At 44.8% G+C, this 19,013-nt stretch overlaps 2 protein-coding genes across 2 annotated transcripts; both read right to left on the reverse strand.

Moving 5' to 3' along the window:
* Positions 1-2,349: 2,349 nt before the first annotated feature.
* LOC145850467 (pleckstrin homology domain-containing family A member 6) lies at positions 2,350-5,804 on the reverse strand. The gene is made up of 5 exons (XM_082962452.1): positions 5,649-5,804; positions 5,232-5,365; positions 4,502-4,638; positions 4,031-4,182; positions 2,350-3,831 (listed from the first exon to the last, which is right to left on the reverse strand). Exons 1-4 carry the CDS (start codon positions 5,781-5,783, stop codon positions 4,067-4,069), a joined length of 522 nt encoding a protein of 173 aa, XP_082818578.1. The 5' UTR covers positions 5,784-5,804; the 3' UTR covers positions 2,350-3,831; positions 4,031-4,066.
* A 725-nt stretch (positions 5,805-6,529) lies between these two features.
* On the reverse strand, positions 6,530-17,918 carry LOC145861173 (uncharacterized). The gene is made up of 3 exons (XM_082963239.1): positions 17,843-17,918; positions 6,687-6,977; positions 6,530-6,580 (listed from the first exon to the last, which is right to left on the reverse strand). Exons 1-3 carry the CDS (start codon positions 17,903-17,905, stop codon positions 6,530-6,532), a joined length of 405 nt encoding a protein of 134 aa, XP_082819365.1. The 5' UTR covers positions 17,906-17,918.
* Between the last annotated feature and the right edge of the window lie 1,095 nt (positions 17,919-19,013).

The following is a 19,013-nucleotide window of genomic DNA, read 5'->3' on the forward strand; positions in this document are numbered from 1 at the left end:
CTATCTGTGTGTAAAGGACATCACACTGCTTGTTTAGCGAGGACCACTTCCTCCCGATTCACCCTTACCTGGCGTGAACTTGGGACCTCTGCACAAACACATGACTGCTGTACACAATCGTTTTAGGTGCCACGCCACCTCAAAAGCTAGCTAACGAGGCCATGCAAGAGACACTTAAGGCTGAGAAGGAAGTTTCCAACATCCCATGTGCATATTTTGTTCACTACAACTGTGTATTGTCTAACAGCCCTCAGTTAGGATAGTTAGGTGTCCACACTAATCATTTTCAATACAACTCTATATGACAGAATAGTAACTACCACCAAACGACCACTGTGTAATAACAGAAACATTTAACATTATATAAAACAGATCATATGCAAATGTCCACATCCCAACTCTACTAATAGCGTTGTAGCTTGTTATGGATGTGCATTCGGAAAGGATTCAGACTCCATTTTTCCACATTTTGTTACGTCACAGTGTTATGAAAAAATGAATTTAATCAATCTACACACAATATCCTATAATGACCATGCCATTTGTTTTGTGCAAATGTATTAAAAACAAAAACAGAAACCATATTTACATAAGTATTCAGACCCTTTGATATGAGACTCGGAATTGAGTTCAGGTGCATCCTGTTTCCATTGATCATCCTTGAGATGTTTCTACAACTTGATTGGAGTCCACCTGTGGTAAATTCAATTGATTGGGCATGCTTTGGAAAGGTGCATGTCAGAGCAAAAACCTTGCCATGAGGTCGAAGTATTTGGCTGTTGAGCTATGAGACAGGATTGTGTCGAGGCACAGATCTGGGAAAGGGTACCAAAACATTTCTGCAGCACTGAAGGTCCCCAAGAACAGTGGCCTTCATCATTCTTAAATGGAAGAAGTTTGGAACCTCCAAGACCCTTCCTAGAGCTGGCCGCATGGCCAAACTGAGCAATCGGGGGAGAAGGGCCTTGGTCATGGAGGTGACCAAGAACCAATGGTCACTCTGACAGAGCTCCAGAGTTCCTCTTCGGAGATGGGAGAACCTTCCAGAAGGACAACCATCTCTGCAGCGCTCCACCAATCAAGCCTTTATGGTAGAGTGGCCAGACGGAAGCCACTCCTCAGTAAAAGGCACATGACAGCCCGCTTGGAGTTCGCCAAAAGGCAGCTAAAGGACTCAGAACATGACAAATAAGATTCTCCAGTCTGATGAAACCTAGATTGAACTCTTTGGCCTGAATGCAAAGCGTCACGTCTGAAGGAAACCTGACACCATCCCTACAGTGAAGCATGGTGTTGGCAGCATCATGCTGTGGGGATGTTTTTCAGCGGCAAGGACTGGGATACTAGTCATGCTCGTGTGAAAGATGAACAGAGCAAAGCACAGCAAGATCCTTGATGAAAACGTGCTCCAGAGCACTCAGGACCAGGTTCACTTTCCACCAGGACAACGACCCTAAGCACACAGCCAAGACAACACAGGAATGGCTTCGGGACAAGTCTCTGAATGTCCTTGAGTGGCCCAGCCAGAGGTCAGACTTGAACCCGATCAAACATCTCTGGAGAGAGCTGAAAATAGCTGTGCAGCGACGCTCCCCATCCAATATGACAGAGCTTGAGAGGATCTGCAGAGAAGAATGGGAGAAACTCCCCAAATACAGGTGTGCCAAGCTTGTAGCGTCATACCCAAGAAGACTCGAGACTGTAATCGCTGCCAAAGGTGCTTCAACAAAGTACTGAGTAAAGGGTCTGAATACTTATTTAAATTTCCTTCGATTTAAAAAAAAAAACATTTCTAAACATTTCTAAAAACCTATTTTGGCTATGTCATTATGGGGTATTGTGTGTAGATTGAGGGTAAAACTATTTAATCCATTTTAGAATAAGGCTGTAACGTAACAAAATTTGGAAAAAGTAGAAAAAGTCAAGGGTTCTGAATACTTTCCGAATGCACTGCATAACCTACATCCTCTCATCTCATCCCTCTGTACCGTGTACCATAGAACAGTATATACACATAACTTGTTGGTAATTACATTTTGTAGCCAAAAAAAAAAAAAAAGTGTATGCGTCTGAAATGGCACCTTATTCCCTCTATAGTGTACCGTAATTTCCGGACTATAAGCCGCAACTTTTTTCCCACGCTTTGAACCTCGCGGCTTAAACAATGACGCGGCTAATATATGGATTTTTCCCACTTTACATTTTTTTTGTCTCCAAAAAAACACAGTCTGTGACGTGCTCAGTTTTTGGGCGGCATGAAGCTTTCATTAGACCAATGAAATTGCCGAACGGGTTAAGGTCAAACAACTTTTTTGTTTACTGTTTAGATTAAATCGAGCACTCTCAAACTTCCCATCATTCTGATTACAGTGGTCATTTTGTCACCCTCATCATGGCAAAGACACGGAGAAATGCATATGATGCAGCTTTCAAGTTGAAGGCGATTGATCTGGCTTTTGGAAAAGGAAATAGAGCTGCTGCGCGGGAACTTGGTCTTAATGAGTCGATGATGAGACGTTGGAAACAGCAGCGTGAGGAATTGACTCAGTGCAAAAAGACAACTAAAGCTTACTGCAAATTTTTTTGTTGTTGTTGTTACAAGCCGTGTTTCATTAAAGCCTATTTATTTTTGTTACAAGCCGTGTTTCGTTAAAGCCTGTGTAAAGTTAATTTGTTTCAATGTACCGGTAGGCACCTGCGGCTTATAGACATTTGCGGCTTATTTATGTTCAAAATATATATTTTTTAATTCAGTGGGTGCGGCTTATATTCAGGTGCGCTCAATAGTCCGGAAATTACGGTACTTCTTTTGACCAGTGCCCATATGGGTCTGGTCAAAATATATATTCTCTTTTCTTCTCAGAAATAGAAAAACTAAACAAAGCATCTCTTTTTAAAGCCAAAACATTCATGCAAGTTGGCAACAACTGTGCGACAGGGTGTTTGTCCCAAATGTCACCCTATTCTCTATATAGTGCATTACTTTTGACTAGACCCCATAGGGCAAAGGTCAAAATTAGTGCACTTCATAGGGAATATTGTGCCATTTGGAACAGCCAGGGAATGGCAGAAAAACTGACAAATATAATTACAACCAACCAGAAAAACAAAATCCTTATTCTGCAGTAGGAATAAAGTGGCACCTTCTTTGAATAATAAATCAACTATATTTCTTTCTTCTTATATATTTATACTTTTACATATAAAACAAATGGTTTGTATTCTGGGATTGAACTCAAATGTAAACTCAATACGAACTAAAATATGAACTGAAATGCAATAAGAGTTATAAAACAGTGCTGAACAGTGGAACTCTTAAACTATGAAAGAATCAATGGCATAACGGTGTGCCATCCTCATCACAGCAGGGTTCAGTCCATATATTCTTGACACACACATCAGCCATATTCAAACAAACTCCAAACAATATAAATAACGGCAATGAAACTAACTACTCTTAACAGCAACCAACAGTATCGATGTCTTATTATTGTGTTTTTGTTGCAAAGTTGTGATCCCATGGGGGAAGGGAGGGAGACGGGAGGATGTGGTGGTGATGACGTCAAAGGGTGATGACATCACAGGAAGTGACGCCATGGCACAGAGGGATGTGATGTCACAGTGAGGCATAGATTGAGCAGACAGCAAATAAGGCCCAGCGCATGGCGTGGTCCAAATATCTGTCTGTCGAGTACAGTTCTCTTGGTCTGAACTTTGTGCTGGGTGTATCATGTCCTTGTGTAGAGGTCTTCTTTACAGAAAACAGGAGCCTCCTCATCTCTCTGTGTCACATCTCTCACCTGTAGGTCTTCACTGAAGCCAGGGCCTGGGCTAAAACGAGACGGAGAGAAAAAAAAAGAGCGAAATAAAAAGTGTGTGAGAGAGGGAGAGAGAGACAGGTCAGACAGAGAGAGGAATGTTGGAAAGATTTCTGTCAAAAATGTTGACAGCAATTGAAAGCCTGAGAGGCGGCAAGTGTAAAGAGAGTCTGAACAGAGAGGAGAGGCTGTGTAGAGATGGAGGCTCTTACGGGAAATCCTACACACAATTACTGATGCTACTCCTATTACACACACATGAAGTGGGACCCATCAGTGAGCTGGGGTGGTGGTTGTGTGCTAGGAGGTGGAGATGAGGATGGTTGGGGCTCAGGAAGAGGTGAGGAGGAGGACAAGCTGCACACTGCAAACCACACAGGACGCACGTGGACCACACACACACACACACACACACACACACACACAATGGCAAAAACAAACAAGTTGCGGGAAGTTAATGAATGACAAAACAACTAAAGAAAATACATTTTATCTAAATAAAATGAATACAGTTATAAGCAGGATGATCATGGATCGCTTATTATGAAAAGAACTGGACAGATTAAAGAGGATTGCAATCATTTGTGATTCAAAGGTCTAATCTCCACCATCTTTGTCACTTAGTTTAGTTGGTCCTGCTCTACCTCCTCCCATACTCCATACTGTCCTGTGCTGTGCTGTACCTGCGACCAGCTTGCTGCGTTTGGAAGCCTCAGCAGCCAGTTCATAGGAGATGTTGATCATCTTCTCCTGCTCTTGAGCTGTAGCCTCCTCCTCTGGGCTCAGCACCCCACTCAGAGGTGAGAGCACATTCTGCATACTGGGCAGACATATGGCATTTAGCAGACTGTTTTATCCAAAGCGACAAAGTATAGTGAGTACATGTGAGTTTGATCTCGGCAGGGATTGAACCCACAGTCACAACCTTCCCCATTTTACCAAGAACTGAGACAAACAGGACCTTGTTTGTTACGCACACACACTTCAAATTGGTTCATTTCTTGTGTCTGACATTTAGAATGTAGAATGTAGCTAATGGAAATAGCATGGTTTTTCTATGCACTGATCTGCGGTGGGGACTCATTTGAGCCTGCCTGTCCTGATATCCAGCTATTCCGGAGAGAGCACTCGTTACACAGAACTCTCTTTCTACACTGTATATAGTATTTGCTGTGTCCTGTGCACTGGTAAACATCAACCCTGACCAGCTGTAATAAATGACCTTACACAGGGTGATTCAGATACCTGGAAAAGATAAGTAGATGTGGTTGAGTCATAGGTCACTTTTCTTTACCACAGTAATACCCTTTTGAAACTACTGAGCCAAGCTGAGCCAAACTGTACTGTGTTGGTCTGAATGCACATCCACCATAGTACCTGCAACCAAACTGTCAAGGACAAAGTGAAAAGTACCTGTTTTTGGCGATGAGGGCTTTAATACGGTCCACCTTCTTCTGTTTGTCAGCCTCCTGCTCTGGGCTGAGAGCCTCCTCTGGATCTGACTCTACATAATGCTCTGGAATCAACACCTTCTCAGGGACTGACAACTAGAGAGAGGGAGAGAGAGAAAATGGGATGGTGTTAGAGATCTGATACAGCAGATGATATTGACAGACACTACGCCCTGTTCAAATTTCCTCTCTGCCCCTTCCCCTTGGCTGTAACCCTTCAATAGAGGTAGATCTGTAAGGTTGAAGCGATATGGTGTAAGCTTCACCACTACACTGCTTATACCAATCCAGACCATTCAGATCTACAGATCTTAGAGCCATTGGGAAGGGAATTATTTGGGACCAGGTGACAGACATTAATGCCCCCCCCCTTTCCTACCCCTCTGTCCATGTTGTAGTGGTCAGTGTGCGAGGCCTCTTTGAGTCGTGCTATTTCCTCGGCAGGTGTCTCCTGCTCTCTGAACACTTCCTGTTCTCTGAGTGACGCCTCCAGCTCCAGGATGTCACTGCTCATCACCTCGTCACGCTGACGACGGTTCTGGAACACAACATATGACTCTTAATTGTAAATTCTACTTATTACAGGAAATGAAATGAGCCCTGGGTTCTTTTCATTAAACCTCTACAGGATTAGCATGAGGTTGTAACAAAAACATTTCCCAGAACATAGACATATCTGATATGGGCAGAAAGCTTAAATTCTTGATAATCTAACTGCATGGTCCAATTTACAGTAGCTATGACAGTGAAATAATACCATGCTATTGTTTGAGGAGAGTGCACAGTTACAAACTTGAACATTTATTAATAAACCAATTAGGCACATTTGGGCAGTCTTGAAACAACATTTCGAACAGAAATGCAATGGTTCATTGGTTCAGTCGAAAACTTTGCATATACACTGCTGTGGCCAAAATCTAAATTGGGCCTGGGCTGGAAAAATACATTATGGCCTTTCTCTTGCATTTCAAAATTGATGGTAAAAACAAATAACCCAAAACGTTTTTTTCTATGTATTATCTTTTACCAGATCTAATGTGTTATATTCTCCTACATTAATTTCACATTTGCACAAACTTCAAACTGTTTCCTTTCAAATGGTATCAATAATATGCATATCCTTGCTTCAGGGCCTGAGCTACAGGCAGTAAGATTTGGGTATGTCATTTTAGGCGAAAATTGAAAAAAAGGGTCCAATCCTCAAGGTACACATAGCAAACTGTTTTAAAACGGAAGATGAAAATGTCTTATTGGATAAGTTCAGATATGTCTCTGTTTCAGATACATCTTTGTCTCAGGAAGTCTCTGTTTCTGAAAGTTTTCATCCGTAAACTTGTTGTGTGAACCAACCTTGGGCTCAGGTCAGATATGTATGCTTATATTGTGCTCTGGTGTGCATCCTTGTGCGTCTACCTACCTGCAGGCTATGGAAGGGGTTCTCTTTGGTGAACGAGGTGCTTCGTGAGGGTGTTGGTGTGTTACTGTGACTGTGTGGATGGCTGTGTGTGTTGTTGTCCTGCAGGCCTAGCTGTCCCTGCTGAGGGCTGTTGATCACCATGATGTGAAGCCCCTTCTTCTTCTCTCTTAATGCCCCCTGTTGGTGTTTCCTGATTCTCTCCAGCTGCTCCTCTACACTCATCCTGGGCCTGCCACTCTCCTTCTCCACAGGCCCACCACACAGCTGGTCTACTGCACTGCGGGGACGCTCCTAGAGGGGAACAGAAAATTGGTTGGAGAGGGACACAACATACATGTAAGAAACTCACATGGATGCATATTATACGACACACAGCTGCTCTACCACACAGTAAGGTCGCTGCTTTGGGCAGTGAATAAAGAGGCACTCACAGTAGGACACAGCACAGCACATGGCACACATAGGCACGAGCGCACACACACATACACTAACGTGACATTAATGCCTGCCAACCCTATGCCACCGATGAGCGATGCCCCAAGAGCACGACAAGATGCAATACTTCATGGATACAGTGGATTTAAGTTCAACACTGTTTAGTGTATGCATGCATGCATGACTAACATTGCTAAATGGCATTAGGAACACCGGCTCTTTCCATGACAGACTGACCAGGTGAATCCAGGTGAAAGCTATGATCTCTTATTAATGTCACCTGTTAAATACAATTCAATCAGTGTAGGTGAAGGGGAGGAGACCAGTTAAAACTTCTCTGGGATCAGCCAGTGAAATTGCAGGGCGCCAAATTCAAACAGAAATCTCATAATTAAAATTCCTCAAACATACAAGTATTATACACCATTTTAAAGATAAACTTCTAGTTAATCCAACCACAGTGTCCGATTACAAAAAGGCTTTACGCGAAAGCACACCATGCGATTATGTTAGGACAGCGCCTAGCCACAAAAAAACATACAGACATTTTCCAGCCAAGGAGAAGACTCACAAAAGTCAGAAATAGCGATTAAATTAATCACTTACCTTTGATGATCTTCATCTGGTGGCACTCCCAGGACATCATGTTACACAATAAATGTTCGTTTTGTTCAATAAATTCCCTCTTTATGTCCAAATACCTCCGTTTTGTTCGCGCGCTTAGTTCCGTAATCCAAAGGCACACAACATCCAGACGAAAAGTCAAAAGTTCCATCAAAGTTCGTAGAAACATGTCTAACAATGTTTATAATCAATCCTTAGGATCTTTTTATCATAAATATTCAATAATATTTCAACCGGACAATACTGTTTTCATTAGAAAGGAAAGAACGTTGCGCTCACGGCCACACGCGATAAACAACTCATGGCTTTCAGCTGAGCCACTTACTCTGAGTGGTCTTATTCTCTCCCCTTTCACAATAGAATCATGAAACAACTTCTAAAGACTGTTGACATCTACTGGAAGCCTTAGGAAGTGCAATCTGACCCCACAGACACTGGATACTGGATAGGCATTCACTTAAAAAACAACAAACCTCAAAATTCCCACTTCCTGGTTGGATTTTTCTCAGGTTTTTGCCTGCCATATGAGTTATGTTATACTCACAGACATTATTTTAACAGTTTTGGAAACTTTAGAGTGTTTTCTATCCAAATCTACATATCCATCTATGCATATCCTAGCTTCTGGGCCTGAGTAACAGGCAATTTACTCTGGGCACGCTTTTCATCCAAACTTCCCAATGCTGCCCCCATTCCCTTAAAGAAGGATTTTTAATCTTTGAGATAATTGAGACATGGATTGCGTATGTGTGCCATTCAGAGGATGAATGGGCAAGACAAAATATTTAAGTGCCTTTCAATAGGGTATGTTAGAGGTGCCAGGTGCACCGGTTTGAGTATGTAAAGAATTGCAACACTGCAGAGTTTTTCACGCTCAACAGTTTTCCGTGTGAATGGCGCAGGAGGGGCTAGCTGTTGTTTTATAGGCTCAAAACCAACTGTGCTATTTTGTTAGTTTTTACGTGTTGTTTGTTACTTATTTTGTGCATAATGTTGCTGCTACCGTCTCTTATGACAGAAAATAACTTCTGGACATCAGAACAGCGATTACTGGGCGAAGATTCTGTTCTTTAACTAGTCCGACATGAAGGATATACTTCTTTCTCGGGAACGGGCCCGAACCACCTTCATTTGCGTGAAGAAAAGACAGAGAAAAAGGGTCCGGAGGTCGGGCTGCCTTCTAAGAATTCATAGGCAAGTGAGTAAACCTCCACTACCATCCGTTCTATTGGCCAACGTGCAATCATTGGAAACTAAAATGAATGATATATGACTATCCTACCAAAGGGACATAAAAAAATGTAATATATTATGTTTCACGAGTCGTGGCTGAACAACGACACGAATAATATAGAGTTGGTGGGATTTTTCATGCATCGGCAGGACAGACAAGCTACGTCTGGTAAGACGAGGGGAGGGGTGTGTGTCTATTTGTCAATAACAGCTGGTGCACAATGTCTAATATTAAAGAAGTATTGATGTATTGCTCGCCTGAGAGAGTACCTTATGATAAGTTGTATACCAAACTATCTACCAAGAGAGTTCTCATCTACGTTATTCGTAGACGTCTATTTACCACCACAAACCAATGCTGGCACTAAGACCGCACTCAATGAGTTGTATTCCGCCATAAGCAAACAAGAAAATGCTCATCCAGAAGCGGCGCTCCTAGTGGCCAGGTACTTTAATGCAGGGAAACATAAATCCGTTTTAACCTGTTAGGGCTAGGGGGCAGTATTGACACGGCTGGATAAAAAACGTACCCGATTTAATCTGGTTACTCCTCCTGCCCAGTAACTAGAATATGCATATAATTATTGGCTTTGTATAGAAAACACCCTAAAGTTTCTAAAACTGTTTGAATGGTGTCTGTGAGTATAACAGAACTCATATGGCAGGCCAAAACCTGAGAAGATTCCATGCAGGAAGTGGCCTATCTGACAATTTCTTGCCCTTCTTGATTATCTCTATCCATTACAGAGGATCTCTGCTGTTACGTGACGCTTCCTACGGCTCCCATGGGCTCTCAGAAGGCGGCAAAAAGCTGAATCATGGCTTTGCTGGCTCTGGTTGAAAAAAAGTAGCGCGTTTGGGTAGTGGCTGGTGTCGTGTCTTTGGCTATGCCGGATTAAGTGATATGACATGCTAACCTATAAAATTCTCTCTGTAATTAATATTACCTGATTAAGCTAATCATGTAAATGTAATTAACTAGAAAGTCGGGGCACCACGGAAGAACGTTTATAGAGCCGTTATCTTCCGAATAAACTCTTAAAATACTTAGTAATATTTTACATCGATAGCAGTCAATATTAACCCTTATCTTATTTTCAGTCTCATAATGAAAGTTGTAAATTCTTGGCTATCTTCACGAACCCTGGCTAACAAGTTGAATCAGCAATACAAAATTGGGTTTAATTATTTATTTACTAAATACCTAAACTAATCACACAGAATTACAAATACACCGAATACAAATGATGACATACATGATGGCTGGTTACACAAAGGAAAGGGGGTTGGGCTTGAATGAAAGAGCGGGAAGATTTAGGAACAAAGAAACAGCAGCTATGCTATCGTAAATACATTATCTTATGCATTCTAAATTACCGCCCATTTGGAAAAGGAAAATGCAATAAATATTTACTTTGAGCTGCGCTTCGGTAGATTGGTCGTAGATGCTGGCTGGGTTGGCCAACAGATCTTCCTGTAAACTCAGAAGAATGTCTCTGGTGGTAAATTGGATACGTGGTGTTATCTTCGTCCGTCTGTTAGACTGGATCCGTCGTCCGTCCTTTCCTAGCCCCCGTCTACAGCGGCTACTGCTAACTCAACGGCTAGGAAGTATCACTTCTGTAGTGAATAAGCTCAAAGTTCATACCATTCGCCATCAAAGCTCACGCCGAGGTTGGCTTAGTTCTGTACTTGACATGTGTGTCCTTCTAACGTAGAGGCTGCAGACCTCCCGTACTGGAACAACGTGGTTATCTTTTCGTCACAGGCTTATATAGTGGAGAGGGGGGAAGGATGTGTTTCATCATTTATAACCGCTCCTCTTCACAGGGGTGGGCCACTGATCAAGCAGGGCACTTTCCTTATGAAAACCCAAATCTCTCATTTGGAAGTTAAAATTACATTTAAACTGTTATGGCTAGGGGGCAGTATTTTCACGGCTGGATAAAAAACGTACCCGATTTAATCTGGTTACTACTCCTGCCCAGTAACTAGAATATGCATATAATTATTGGCTTTGGATAGAAAACACTCCAAAGTTTCTAAAACTGTTTGAATCGTGTCTGTGAGTATAACAGAACTCATTTGGCAGGTCAAAACCTGAGAGATTCCTTTACAGGAAGTGGCCTGTCTGACCATTTCTTGAACTTCTTTGCCATCTCTATCTTTTACAAAGGATCTCTGCTCTAACGTGACACTTCCTACGTCTTCCATGGGCGCTCAGAGCCCGGGAAAAACCTGAATGTCGTCATCCCAGCCCCAGGCTGAAACACATTATCGCCTTTGTCAAGTGGCCGATCAAGGGACTGTGGGCTTAGGCGCGTGCCCTGGCCGCCCCCGTCTTTGTGATTTTTCCTCTGTTTGCCGAAAAGGAGATTCCCGGTCGCTTTTTTACGAGATAAATTGCATAAAAATTGATTTTAAACAGCGGTTGACATGCTTCGAAGTACGGTAATGGAATATTTAGAATTTTTTTGTCACGAATTGCGCCATGCGCGCGACCCTGATTTACCATTTCGGATAGTGTCTGGGACGCACGAACAAAACGCCGCTATTCGGATATAACGATGGATTATTTTGGACCAAACCAACATTTGTTATTGAAGTAGCAGTCCTGGGAGTGCATTCTGACGAAGACAACAAAAGGTAATCAACCTTTTATAATAGTAAATCTGATTTTGGTGAAGGCTAAACTTGCCGGGTGTCTAAATAGCTAGCCCGTGATGGCTGGGCTATGTACTTAGAATATTGCAAAATGTGCTTTCACCAAAAAGCTATTTTAAAATCGGACATATCGAGTGCATAGAGGAGTTCTGTATCTATAATTCTTAAAATAATTGTTATGCTTTTTGTGAACATTTATCGTGAGTAATTTAGTAAATTGTTAGCAAATTCCCCGGAAGTTTGCGGGGGGTATGCTAGTTCTGAACGTCACATGCTAATGTAAAAAGCTGTTTTTTGATATAAATATGAACTTGATTGAACAAAACATGCATGTATTGTATAACATAATGTCCTAGGTGTGTCATCTGATGAAGATCATCAAAGGTTAGTGCTGCATTTAGCTGTCTTCTGGGTTTTTGTGACATTATATGCTAGCTTGAAAAATGGGTGTCTGATTATTTCTGGCTTGGTACTCTGCTGACATAATCTAATGTTTTGCTTTCGCTGTAAAGCCTTTTTGAAATCGGACAGTGTGGTTAGATAAAGGAGAGTCTTGTCTTTAAAATGCTGTGAAATAGTCATATGTTTGAAAAATTGAAGTTTTTGTATTTTTGAGGAATTTGTCATTCGCGCCACGCCTATCATTGGATATTGGAGCAGGTGTTCCGCTAGCGGAACGTCTAGATGTAAGAGGTTTTTAAACGGCCCCACAAACCGCGGACTCAGCTTCCGGCAGGGCAGGCGGAGGGGCAGGTTTCGGGTCGAGAGCCAGACCCTGTCCCCCGTTGCACACACCGGGGCCTCACTGCGGCGACGGTCTGCACCAGCTTTTTGACGTCGACCGGCGCGCTGAATGGCGGATGTGAGCTGCGTCCCAGGTCTCCTCCGCGCGCCGGAACCAGTGGTCCACCGCAGGAGCCTCGGTCTGGCTCTGATGCCAAGGGGCCAGAACCGGCTGATAACCTAACACACACTGAAACGGAGTGAGGTTAGTGGAGGAGTGGCGGAGCGAGTTCTGAGCCATCTCTGCCGAGGGCACAAACTCCGCCCACTCCCCCGGCCAATCCTGGCAATAAGACCTCAGAAACCTACCCACATCCTGATTAACTCTCTCCACCTGCCCGTTACTTTCGGGGTGAAAACCCGAGGTAAGGCTAACCGAGACCCCCAGACGTTCCATGAACGCCTTCCAAACCCTTGACGTGAACTGGGGCCCTCGATCAGACACTATACCCTCAGGCACCCCGTAGTGCCGAAAGACGTGTGTAAACAGAGCCTCCGCCGTCTGTAGGGCCGTAGGGAGACCGGGCAAAGGGAGGAGACGACAGGACTTAGAAGAGCGATCCACAACGACCAGGATCATGGTGTTACCTTGTGATGGTGGAAGATCGGTTATAAAATCCACCGACAAGTGCGACCACGGCCGCTGTGGAACGGGTAAGGGTTGTAACTTACCCCTGGGTAGGTGTCTAGGAGCCTTGCACTGGGCGCACACCGAGCAGGAGGAAACATAAACCCTCACGTCCTTAGCTAAGGTGGGCCACCAGTATTTCCCACTAAGACAGCACATTGTCCGACCAATCCCAGGATGACCAGAGGAGGGTGACGTGTGAGCCCAGTAGATCAATCGGTCGCGGACAGTGGACGGAACGTACAGACGCCCAGCTGGACACTGAGGGGGAACGGGCTCTGCACGTGACGCCCGCTCAATGTCTGCGTCCAGCTCCCAGACCACTGGTGCCACCAAACAAGAGGCTGGGATGATGGGAGTGGGATCCATGGACCGCTCCTCTGTGTCATACAGCCGGGACAGTGTGTCTGCCTTGACGTTCTGGGAACCTGGTCTATAAGAGAGGGTAAACACGGGTGAAAAACATGGCCCACCTTGCCTGGCGAGGATTCAGTCTCCTCGCCTCCCGGATGTACTCCAGATTGCAGTGGTCAGTCCAGATGAGAAAAGGGTGTTTAGCCCCCTCAAGCCAGTGTCTCCACACCGTCAGAGCCCTGACGACAGCCAACAGCTCTCTGTCCCCCACATCATAGTTTTGCTCCGCCGGGCTGAGCCTCTTCGAGAAGAAGGCACAGGGGCGGAGCTTAGGTGGCGTACCCGAATGCTGAGAGAGCACAGCTCCTATCCCAGCCTCAGATGCGTCCACCTCCACTATGAATTGCAGAGAGGGATCCGGATGAGCCAACACAGGAGCCGAGGTAAACAGAGCCTTCAGTTTCCTCAACGCCCTATCCGCCCCAGCTGACCACTGCAAGCACACCGGACCCCCCTTCAGCAGTGAGGTAATAGGAGCAGCTATCTGACCAAAACCTCGGATAAATCTCCGGTAGTAATTGGCAAACCCTAAAAATCACTGCACCTCCTTTACCGTGGTGGGAGTCGGCCAATTACGCACGGCTGTAATACGGTCACTCTCCATCTCCACTCCTGACGTAGATAGGCGATATCTTAAGAAAGAGACGGACTGTCACAACATCCACAGAAGGGGGCGCCTCTCCTCGGTCGAGCGGCGCTCGACGGTCATCGTCGCCGGCCTACTAGCTGCCACCGATCTGTGTTTCAGTGTCTATTAGTTATGTCTGGTTTTTGTTTGCACCTGTTTTGTGTTTTGTCATTAGTGGGGGGGTTATTTAGTCTGTCTGTGTTTAGCTAGGATTTTGTGCGGGATTGTTCGTTGTTACGTGTGGTGTTACTTTTATTATCTAGGCATTAGGGTTGCCGGGCTGCGCCCCGTCTGCCTTTTGAACGGAGCTTCTTTTTGTCCATTTTTTTGACTGTTATGCTCCCAGCCGTATGTGAAACTTACCTGTGGATTTATTAAATTAAGATTGTTCCAACGGCCCTCAGTCTCCTGCGTTTGACTCACTCCTTAAACTGTTCATTCCGCTCGTGACACGGACTGTTTAAAGAACAAGCATTTCTCAGCCTTGACATACAGGTCATGCTCCTCCATCAACCAAGCACTTTGCGCAGCAGGGACACATGCTCGGCGCGTGTAGCGGAGTAAATCAGAATGTCATCGATATACACCACTACACCTTGCCCGTGCAGGTCCCTGAAAATCTCATCGACAAAAGATTGGAAGACTGATGGAGCATTTTTTAACCCATACGGCATGACAAGGTACTCAATGCCCAGGTGGTACTAAATGCTGTCTTCCACTCATCTCCATCTCGGATACGCACCAGGTTATACGCACTCCTGAGATCCAGTTTTGTGAAGAAGCGGGCGCCATGCATTAATTCAATCACCGGGGCGATCAGAGGTAGCGGGTAACTGTACCCCACTGTAATTTTATTAAGACCTCGATAATCAATGCACGGTCGCAGACCCCCATCCTTCTTCTTCACAAAAAAGAAACTCGAGGAGACGGGTGAGATGGAGGACCTAATGTATCCCTGACGCAGGGATTCGGAAACATATGTTTCCATAGCCACCGTCTCCGCTTGCGACAGGGGATACACGTGACTCTTGGGAAGTGCAGCGTCTGCCATGAGATTTATCGCACAATCCCCCTGTCGATGAGGTGGGAATTGAGTCGCCTTCTTTTTACAGAAGGCGAGAGCCAAATCGGCATATTCAGGGGGAATGTGCATGGTGGAGACCTGGTCTGGACTTTCCACCGTAGTAGCACCAACGGAAACCCCTACACACCTACCTGAGCACTCTCGCAACCACCCCGTAAGAGCCCTCTGTGGCCAAGAAAAAGTGGGGTTATGACTAGTTAACCAGGGAAGACCCAGCACCACCGGATACGCAGGAGTGTCGATAAGGAAAATACTAATTTTCTCCTTGTGACCCCCCTGCGTAACCATAGTCAATGGAGCCGTGGCCTCCCTAATCAACCCTGACCCTAATGGTCGACTATCTAAGGTGTGAATGGGAAAAGGAACTTTCACCGGTACAATAGGGATCCCTAAACTATGAGCCAACGTTTGATCAATAAAGTTCCCAGCCGCGCCTGAATCTACTAGTGCCTTATGCTGGGAATGAGGTGAAAAATCAGGAAAAGTGACAGACACAAATATATGAGCAACAGAGGGCTCTGGATGAGAATGGTGCCTACTCACCTGGGGTGGTGCCAGAGCGCCCTGCCTGTTACCTCGATTCCCAGACGAACCTGCCCGGCACCGACCAGCAGTGTGTCCTCTGCGGTCACTAACGGTACGCGAGCGGGAACTCCCTCCGGTCTCCCTGTGCACCCTCTCTCCTGGCTCCATGGTTATAGGAGAGGGGGTGCAGGAGGATGAAACCACCAGACCCTGATCTGGACGTCCACGAGCAGCCAGCCCGTTGTCCAACTGGATGGACAGATCCACCAGCTGGTCGAAGGTTAGGGTGGTGTCTCTACAGGCCAGCTCCCGACGGACGTCCTCCCGCAGACTGCAGCGATAATGATCTATCAGGGCCCCGTGATTCCATCCTGCACCGGCTGCCAGGGTCCTGAACTCCAATGCGAAATCCTGAGCGCTCCTCGTCTCCTGCCTCAGATGGTAGAGGCGCTCACCCGCCGCTCTGCCCTCAGGTGGATGGTCGAAGACTGCCCGGAAACGGCGGATGAACTCCTCATATCGGTCCAATGCCATATCTCCTCCTTCAACCATAGCGCTGGCCCATTCCAGGGCTCTCCCGGTGAGGCACGAGACGAGGGCGAAAATATTCTCTCGGTCTGATGGGACTGGGTGGACCGTGGCCAGAGAAAGTTCTAATTGGAGCAGGAAACCCCGGCAGTTGGCAGTACTTCCGTCGTAACCCCGAGGCATGGCTAGACGGATACCACCCGGTTCAGGTTGACAAGGGGTGTTTTGGATCGACCCCGGTTGGGCTGGTGGAGGCGCTGGCTGAATCTCCCGTCTCTCTAAGCGGTCCATCAGCTGAACAGCGCGATCCAGAGCAGCGCATAGATGTAATAGTCTTTCTGCATTCTTCTGGATGCGCTCCTCCACCTCCCTGTCCGGGATCTCTTCTCCTGCTGACTTCAAAAATTTGGTCGGTGATTCTGTCATAGTCCGTGTATGTAGGTGGCAGGGAAGTCAGGCGCAGGAGAAAACAGAGTGGTTTAAAAATGGAATATTTATTTCCAAAACCAACGTAGAAAAGAATCCGGGTAAAACAATAACCCGTCGCACACCGATATAGAAACAACACGTACATAACAAACAAACAATCACCGACAGAGAAATTAGGGGAATGAGAGGGTTAAATACACAACATATAATTACTGGGATATGAAACAGGTGTGTAAAGAGACCAGACAAAACCAATGGAAAATGAAAAACTGATCAATGGTGGCTAGAAGGCCGGTGACGTCGACCGCCGAACACCACCCGAACAAGGAGGGACATCAACTTCATTAGAAGTCATGACAGGAACAGTGGGTTAACTGTCTTATTCAGGGGCCGAACAACAGATTTCTACCGAGTCAGCTCTGGGATTCGATCTTGCAACCTCTCAGTTACTAGTCCAACACTCTAACCACTAGGCTACCTGCCACCCCATCTTAGGCTTGTGTGCGACTGCTCGGCCATGGAAACCCATTTCATGAAACCCATTTCATGAAGCTCCCGACAAACAGTTCTTGTGCCTAAGTTTCTTCCAGAGGCAGTTTGGAAATCGGTAGTGAGTGTTGCAACCAAGGACAGATTTTTACGCGCTATAAGCTTCAGCACTCGGCATTCCCCTTCTGTGAGCTTGTGTGGCCTACCACTTCGCGGCTGAGCCATTGTTGCTCCTAGACAATTCCACTTCAAATAACAGCAGGGCAGAAATTTGACGAACTGACTTGTTGGAAAGGTGGCATTCTATGACAGTGCCACGTTGAATGTAACTGAGCACTTCAGTAAGGCCATTCTACTGCCAATGTTTGGCTATGGAGATTGCATGTGTTGATGTTATACACCTGTCAGCAATGGGTGTGGCAGAAATAGCCAAATCCACTTATTTGAAGGGATGTCCACATACTTTTGTATATATTGTGTAAATCTTTGCAGATATTTCCAGAGTCAACACAACACAGGGGAAAGGTCAGAACAGGCTGTACATGGTGTACATTATATAGTCCAGTTAACTATAGGAGATCCATGTTTTTCTTGCTTACACCATACCTAAGACTATCATACCCAAGACAGTCCACAGTATTTCCCATAGGAAAATCTGTCACAGTAGCCATACTTGAGTGTGTTGGACTTACATCAATGTCGACTTCCTCCGGCCTGCACATGCAGGAGTGTTCCCTGTATTCCTCTGGGCTCATCTGTAGAGAAGGACATGCTGTTACAGTAGAATCAGAACTAATGCAGCTTCATAAGGTCATATTATGACCTGTTGTATTAACTAAGTGTATGTTATTGTCTTTCAATCTGTATCCTATACCTGCCAGAAATAATTGCACCTCTGGTATAAGTAAAGTTTATTGAATTCAATTGTGCTAATGGTTTGTCATTTCTCATTGAACCAGATACATCTACAAAACCACCAAACATAAGATGGATAGCTACCAGGACAACAGGCAGTCTAGTCTAAACAGCCTGTCTATTCTGAGGCTTCTGGTGCATTCAACATCCAGAGGGATTTGTCTTCCTCAGCAGAGTACAGTGGTTATAGAGGGAACCGCAATGAGAAGGCAGGTACAACTATGTGCTTACTCAACTACATTGTCAGACTGTCAGGGCACCAACTATGTCTGGTGGTTGTTGTCCAACTGCCATCATACTTTAAAAGGTCAGTCTGCAATTCCAAAAACAATGGCAGCCCTGCTACTTGGTTTGCTAAGTGTAACCACTTATTTCTTTAAAGTCTAAGCCGTTATGAGGGAAGGGGGTTCTAAGCTGACAAATGCAATTGTTTTAAGAAGGTCATACCGTGGATCATTTAGCTATTTGATTTTGAATTTTAGGACACCTCCTAAAGTATAAAAAAATATACAGCAAATTATTTGATAAAATACTGAATTTGGCCATTACTACTAAAGCCCATAAAAATGAATTGAATAAACCATTCCTAAATGACAAAAAAAGACAATCAAAAAATAAATAATAAGGAAAAAGGTTTGGAAGTGTCTGTGCTATATCTAGGACATATAAGAAAGCTCTGGAAATATATATATTTTTTAACACACAGTATTTAACATAGGCGGGTGCGAGGGATTGAGACGCAGCCCATGCAAAACTGATATCTTTAGCTTAAATTGACTGATTTTGATGTTTTTTTTAAGTTATGTTACTTAGATTAGGGGCAGCATGTAGCCTAGTGGTTAGAGCATTGGGCCAGTAACCGAAAGGTTGCTAGATTGAATCCCTGAGATGACAAGGTAATAATCAGTTGTTCTGCCCCTGAACAAGGCAGTTAACCCACTGTTCATA

This window comes from Salmo salar, chromosome 16, assembly GCF_965601325.2.
Source record: "Salmo salar chromosome 16, fSalSal1, whole genome shotgun sequence".
NCBI lineage: Eukaryota > Metazoa > Chordata > Actinopteri > Salmoniformes > Salmonidae > Salmo > Salmo salar.